Genomic DNA, 6,362 nt, shown 5'->3' with positions numbered 1-6,362 from the left:
GAAACGATGAAATCGTTACGTGCGTGGTTCTGCAGCCTGCTTTTTTCCACCTTAGTTGCTTTTTCTCGTTGTGCTTGCACCGGAGTGAGCTGTGCATGGGGCTGCTCACACCTCCCCAGTGCTCCCCATGGTGACCGCTGCCAAGACCTGGGCTCTGGGGCCCAGTGACACCCCCATCCATGCTCAGGGTGGCCACATCCCCATTTGCAGCCGGCAGTAACCATTCCCAGTGGAGACTCTCTGACTTCCCTGGCTTGTTCTTTAACTGCACAAATACACTTGTGCACATAACAGAACTTGCTCCGATGGCCCGGCGGGGGGTGGGGGGGAGGGGTGGCACAGAAAGGGAGAAGTCCGTGTTTTCTTATGATTTTAAATAGTTTATTTCCCATGCCGCCTCCTCCCTTTAACTGTTTTTAGGAAGTGTCTGCTGACTTCCTCTCTGAGAGATGAGGATGCTAGCGTTCCACCTCCCTCCTCCCCTGCTCACAGTGTCCCTGGGCGGTGGGGGTGATTTTGCAGACGAAGTCACTGAGTGCTCAGCAAACCTGCACGCTCAGGGATCCTCGTCAGCGAGTGGGCAGCTGTCGTCGATGCTCTCTGGCTGTCCAGGTGCCCTGCCTGCTCACCTCCCACCCTGCCGGGCCATCTCTCTGAGGGGACTGGCTTCTGGAGCTGAGTGGTGGCATTCAGCCTGGGGGCCCCGGCCCGTGCAGTCGCCACCCCAAGCTGGGTGTACAGCACCCGAGAGGGCATTTCTGAGAGCCGTTGCTGAACTAAAGGCCGGGTCTGAATGCTTCCCTGCAGGTCAAGTTTTGGCATTCTGATCAGTGCAACATGATCAATGGGACCTCGGGACAGATGTGGGCACCGTTCATGACTCCTGAGACCTCGCTGGAATTCTACAGTCCTGAGGCCTGCCGGTAATGGCTGGGATGTTCTGGGGCCTTCTGGGCCTCTTGGGCAGTGGAAATCGGCTTTGTGGACGCTCACAGCCTAATCGAGTGGCTTTTGCCGTGCGCTTGGGAAGCAGTTTGGCTCTTTGTGTCTTTGTTGGCCCTTGGCACTGTCCTGAATTCTCCTTGGTTACACCATGAAGAGCCAAACTCCTCATGCTGCTTTGGCAGGGCCCAGAGAGGCCCCTGGCAGCACAGTGCTTGGCATGCTGGTGGCAGGCGGGTCGCGGGGGGCTGGGAATCAGGCAAGCCTGGGCTCCCTGGGGCATCTGTCCGGCTGCCCTCACGTCCACTTGGATGCTGAGACCTCTAGATGCCTCTCCTGCAACCCCTGCAGGCTCCAGAGCGTGGCCTCAGAGGCTTGCTTGGGGCTGACGGATTCCAGGGGCCCCAGCGCAGGTGAGACTAGACCGTGGACCCTAGACCCCGCCTCCGGGTGCTGCCGGCACTCAGCTCCATTCCAGCCATTCTGGAAAAGTCCTTTAGTTGGGGATTCACTGATGTGAACTCGGACTCATCTGCCTTCCCAGCAGACCTCTGTGGTGGCCGGCTGTGTCAGGCGCTGAGGACATGGCAGGGAGGGCATGGGCGCAGTCCCGGTCCTCCGGAGCCTCTGTCCTGCCGTGGGGACTCACGCAGACCCACCCGCAGGGCAGTGTCGGAGGGCCCGAAGTTCCCGTGCTGTGTGTGCGTTCACTTTTTAAAAATTAGACACTTCAACCCAGAGCAGAGTAGCAAGAGGGCACCATTTCACTCAGGTTTGGGAACGGTTTCTCTTTGGCCCCACGGCCCCGTCCCGGGCCTTCTCCATGCTTCAGTGGGTGTTTTCTGAAAACAAGGATGTTCTCTTGCGCAACCATGTGACCATCACCAGCCGCGTAACACTATTGTCTGGGCCCATGCTGACTATTCCCAACGCAGTGCCCGTCCCCGTTTGCAATCTTTCAAGTGGCTGCGTTAAAAAAAGCAACAAGAAGTAGGTGACATTAATTTTAATGATAGGTTTTACTTGACTCCCCGTATCCAAAATATTACGGTTTTGGTGTGTAAACAGTGTCCCATGTTACTGAGATGTTTCACATTTTTTTGGTATCCAGTTGTAGGAATCTGGAATGTATTTTGTGCTGACAGCACGTCCCACCCACACGCGCCCCGTCCAAGGGCTCTGGAGCCGTGTGCCAAGTTCGAGCGTAGAAGGGCCTTTGAGAAATACAGCAGGGTGAATCGGGTGGGGGGCGCGCTGCTGCAGCCTGGGAAGAGGTGACCGCCGAGTCACCACCGTTGTGAAGAACTGCAGTCTGATGTGTGAACATCGAGGGAAGGGCAGACGGGGCAGCAGATACAAAGGCCCGGGGGCAGGAGGGAGTGCATCTGAGCAAACGCCGGGAGGCCCGTGGGGTGCAATAAAGGGCAAGCAGGGGCTGGACCTCATAGAAGCTGCTGGGCCATGATGAGGTTGATGGATCTTGTTATAGATGAGACTGGAAGCAATTGCAGTTTTAAGTGGGCACATGATATACTCTGTTCTTGTTTTAGAGCACCATCTGCTTGCAGAGAACAGATGGGCGTGGGCGGGGATGCAGGGAGAGCAATTAGCAGGCTGTTGCGGTTCCCGGGGAGAGAGAGAGACGGTGGCTGCTGGGCTCTGGGGGCTGGCAGTGCCCGTGGGGAGAAGTGGCTCAGCTGGGGTTACCTTCAGCAGGACCGGTCTAGCCACCATGTTCCGGGTGTCATCCTCCCTTCCCCCCGCAGGTCCATGACCCTCATCTACAAGGAGTCGGGGACGTTTGAAGGCATTCCCACCTATCGCTTCGTGGCCCCCAGCACCTTATTTGCCAACGGCTCTGTCTACCCGCCCAACCAGGGCTTCTGCCCGTGCCTGGAGTCTGGAATTCAGAACATCAGCACCTGCAGATTCAGTACGTGCCATCTCCGGTGGGAGGGCGGGCGTGAGGACGCACTGCTCTGTCCCTCCGCGGTCTGCCTTATCTCTGGCCTCTTTACTCTTCATAATCCCATTAGGCCAGAGAGAAGGAGGGCAGCAGAAAGAATTTGAAAAGAAAAAAAAATGCTGTGTAGATGACTTGCCGTTGTCATGGATTCCCATAACCTTAGTGGCTTAGAGCGGCATAGATGTGTATTATCTTAAACAGTTCCGAAGTCCCACACAGGCCTAGGGGCCAGGCGACGGCAGGCTGTGTTCCTCTCTGGAGGCTCGAGGGGAGGTCCGTGTGTTTGCCTTCCTGTGGCCATCAGAAGTCCGTGGCTCCTGGCCTCACTGCCAGCAACACCCCATCTCTCTGATCCCACCTCCGTGGCCTCATCTCTCCCGCTTCCCCCTTCTAGTTTAAAGACCCCGGAGACTATATCCGCCCCCCCTTCCCCTCCCCCCCCCGGGATAATCCAGGCCACGCTCCCTATTTTAAAGCCAGCTGAGCAGCTTTGATACCACCTGCAGCCTTCCTTCCCCGTTGCCGTGGGACCAGACGTTTTCACAGGCCCTGCAGACTGGGATGTGGCCACCTTTGGGGAGGGCCCCATTCTGCCTGCCGCACCTTGAGGATGTGGCTTCGTAGGAAGGGCCTGTTCCCTGTTGGGAGGGAAGGAAGCGGCCAACGGTCCGGTCGTTCCATAAAGTCTGGTTGGGCGGGGTGGGGTTGCGGGGTGGGGTGTGAGCCGTGGTGCTGGCAGTGGCCTCTGGCTTCGTGGCTTGAAGCTCCATGCCTGTCCCCAGGATGTCTGCCACGGTTGCTCTATTTGAGCGCTCGACTGTCACCCCCAGGGCCCTCCCCTGGCCCTCACCCAGCGTATCAGCAAGCCCACTGGCTCTGCCTGCAAAGGAAGGCAGTCCTTCCTCCCTCCCTTTACCCCGCCTCCTGGTGGTCCCGGCCCCTCCCGTTGGCCCCCCTGTGACATTGCCGTCACCCTCCACACCAGCTGTTCCCCAGACTGTCCAGTGCGGTCACCACTGGCCCTGGGGTACCATGTAAATTAAAACTGGTTTGAATGCAATCCAATTAAAAGGCAGTGTCTTAGTCACACTGGCCACATTTCAAATGAGCAGCACCCACATGTGCCTAGTGACTTCTGTATGGGATGGCCAGCGCAGAAGGAGAGCATCTTCATCAGGGTAGAAAGGTCTTTGCTTCAAAGTTCTCACGGCTCCCCCATGCACATACAGTGAAGCCCTCAGCGTGGTCTCAGTGCTCTGCAGGATCTGGCCTGTGCCGGCCTCTCCAATATCATTTCTTTCTGTACTTCCCCCACTAACTAGTTTTCAGCCCCACGACCTCCCTGTTTCTAGAGTATATCAAGTTTGGTCCCACCTCAGGGCCTTTGCATCCACTGTTCACCCTGCCTTGAGAGTTCTTTCCCCAGATATCCATGTGGATCTGTGTGGCTCATTCCCTCCCTGCCTTTTGATCTATTCCGGGGCCACCTCCTCCAGGAGGCCTGCTCTGATTTCCCATACTAAAGTTGTCCCTTCTTCCCGCCTCCCCCCCTTCCACCCCTGCCAGCTTCTCTCATTTCCCCCTTTATTGTGTTCTTGGTGCCCATCACTCCTCGAAATCACTGACTACGTATTTTGTTTTACTTATTTATCGTCTGTGTCTTCTCCCAGACTGTAAATGCTGTTGGCAGGGCTCTGTCCTCAGCTGCTAGAATTGTGCCCAGTACGTAGTATTTGAACGTATGGGTGTGTGGGTGTACCCTGCACTTAGAAAATTGAGGTTCAAGGCTGGACATGCCCGAGGTCACATGGTGGATAGGACGAGAAGCCACTGTTCAGTCGACTGGGTCTTGCCTTCTGGGGGCCTGTTTGGCTGAAGCTGTATGTCCAGCTGGAGATGGGGATTCGAGAGGGGTAGTTTGCAGCAGGGCTGGGGGGACAGACTGTCAGGCTGGACGACTCCCCAAGCTCAGGCAGAATGGGGTGTTCTGTAGGTGAAGGGTTTGGAGCTGGGGCTTTGTATGACCCACCTGTCCTTGCCCTCTATTTAATTCTCCCCTCCCTGGGGTCTCTGGGAATTTCTGCTTGCAGGATGGGTTGACGGTGCAGAGACCTGCCTGGCTGTGTGCTTCTGTTGCTGGGCCAGGGGAGAGAGCTGCTGCAGCCTAAGCCCTGAAGGGCATGCCCTGGTTTGCGTGATGTAAAGTTCCAGAGTAGATTCTTGTATTAGGCACGGCTCCAGAGCTCAGCTGTTGTGGGAAGCTGCTTCTCACTCCGGGTGCCAGCTCAGTTTTCTTCCGGGCTGGCTTCGTTGCCAGGCAGGCTCTCCCCTCTGGCTCCAAGGCTCCCCTCTTCCTCTCCCGGGGTTCCTGCGGGAGGGGCTCACCTGGGACCTCGTCACTCCAGCAGGTGCCCCATGGTTCACTCTGATTGGTTTGTCTGGCATCCCATGGCCAGCTGTGGACCAATCACCGTGGCCCAGGGTGATGCTGATTGGCCAGGCCGTGTCACACGCTCCACCCCTGATTCCGTGGGTGGGGCTAGCCCTGGCATGGCAGGTTCCAGAGTTGGGGTGTGGGTTCCAGAAGAAAGAGTGGGTGCCAAGCAGGTGCAAGCTCCATGTCCATCTACTTCAGAGGGCCAGGGATGAGGTTTGCTCTGCCTCATCTTAGCACATCTGCCAAAACAACTTCAAAAGTGAGGGGGAATTTTATTTTTATTTATCTTCTAAAGATTTATTTATTTTAGAGCGAGAAGGGAGGGGAGGGGCGGGGGGGGGAGAGAGAGTTACGAGCAGACTCTGCGCTGGGTACAGAGCCCGACACGGGTCTCGATCCCGCAACCCTGAGATCATGACCTGAGCCAAAACCAAGAGTCCGTTGCTCGACCAACTGCCCCACCCAGGCGCCCCAAAAAGTGCAAAGGAATTTTCAAATATTTATGTAAAAAATATTTTTTCTTTTACGTGGAACTAAACACATGTACGGAGGGGTGTCCAAAGGACACGTGCAGTTTGAAATTCCATAAGGGGCCCACGTCCCTGTCACCAGCACCCGGATCGAGAACCAGGATAGGAGTGGCCCTGGACACCCCCAGGGCCTCTCCCAGGCCCTGGCCTGATGTCCAGCAGCACAGCTTTGCCTGCCTTTGGTCTTTATGTGAAAAGAATCATACAGCGTGCGCTCCTTTTTTTCTCTCTTTCTGGTCTCTTCCACCCTTTATTGCATTGGTGAGGTCTGTCCGCCCTGGGGCTGTTGTTTGCTGTATAGTGTGCCTTTTTGGGAACACACCTTAGTCTCCTTACCTCTTTGCCATTCACGGGCAGCCGAGTTCCTGTCTTTTGAGCATTACCGTAGTGCTGCTGGGAATGGTCCTGTCCCGTCCTTCAGTGCACCTGTGTCCGCAGGTCTGTGACCTTTTGTCTGAAGATAAGGAATACCATACATTTCCCTTTT

General features: G+C 56.2%; 1 protein-coding gene across 1 annotated transcript; it reads left to right on the top strand.

Moving 5' to 3' along the window:
- Positions 1-811: 811 nt before the first annotated feature.
- On the top strand, positions 812-2,875 carry LOC123323838 (scavenger receptor class B member 1-like; the record flags this gene model as incomplete). Its single annotated transcript, XM_044912354.1, has 2 exons — positions 812-923; positions 2,709-2,875. Coding segments are annotated over exons 1-2 (253 nt in total), but the record flags the coding sequence as incomplete, so codon positions are not given.
- Between the last annotated feature and the right edge of the window lie 3,487 nt (positions 2,876-6,362).

The sequence above is a fragment of the Neomonachus schauinslandi genome, unplaced genomic scaffold (assembly GCF_002201575.2).
Source record: "Neomonachus schauinslandi unplaced genomic scaffold, ASM220157v2 HiC_scaffold_1412, whole genome shotgun sequence".
Lineage (NCBI taxonomy): Eukaryota > Metazoa > Chordata > Mammalia > Carnivora > Phocidae > Neomonachus > Neomonachus schauinslandi.
This window is presented reverse-complemented; position numbering and strand designations above follow the sequence as displayed.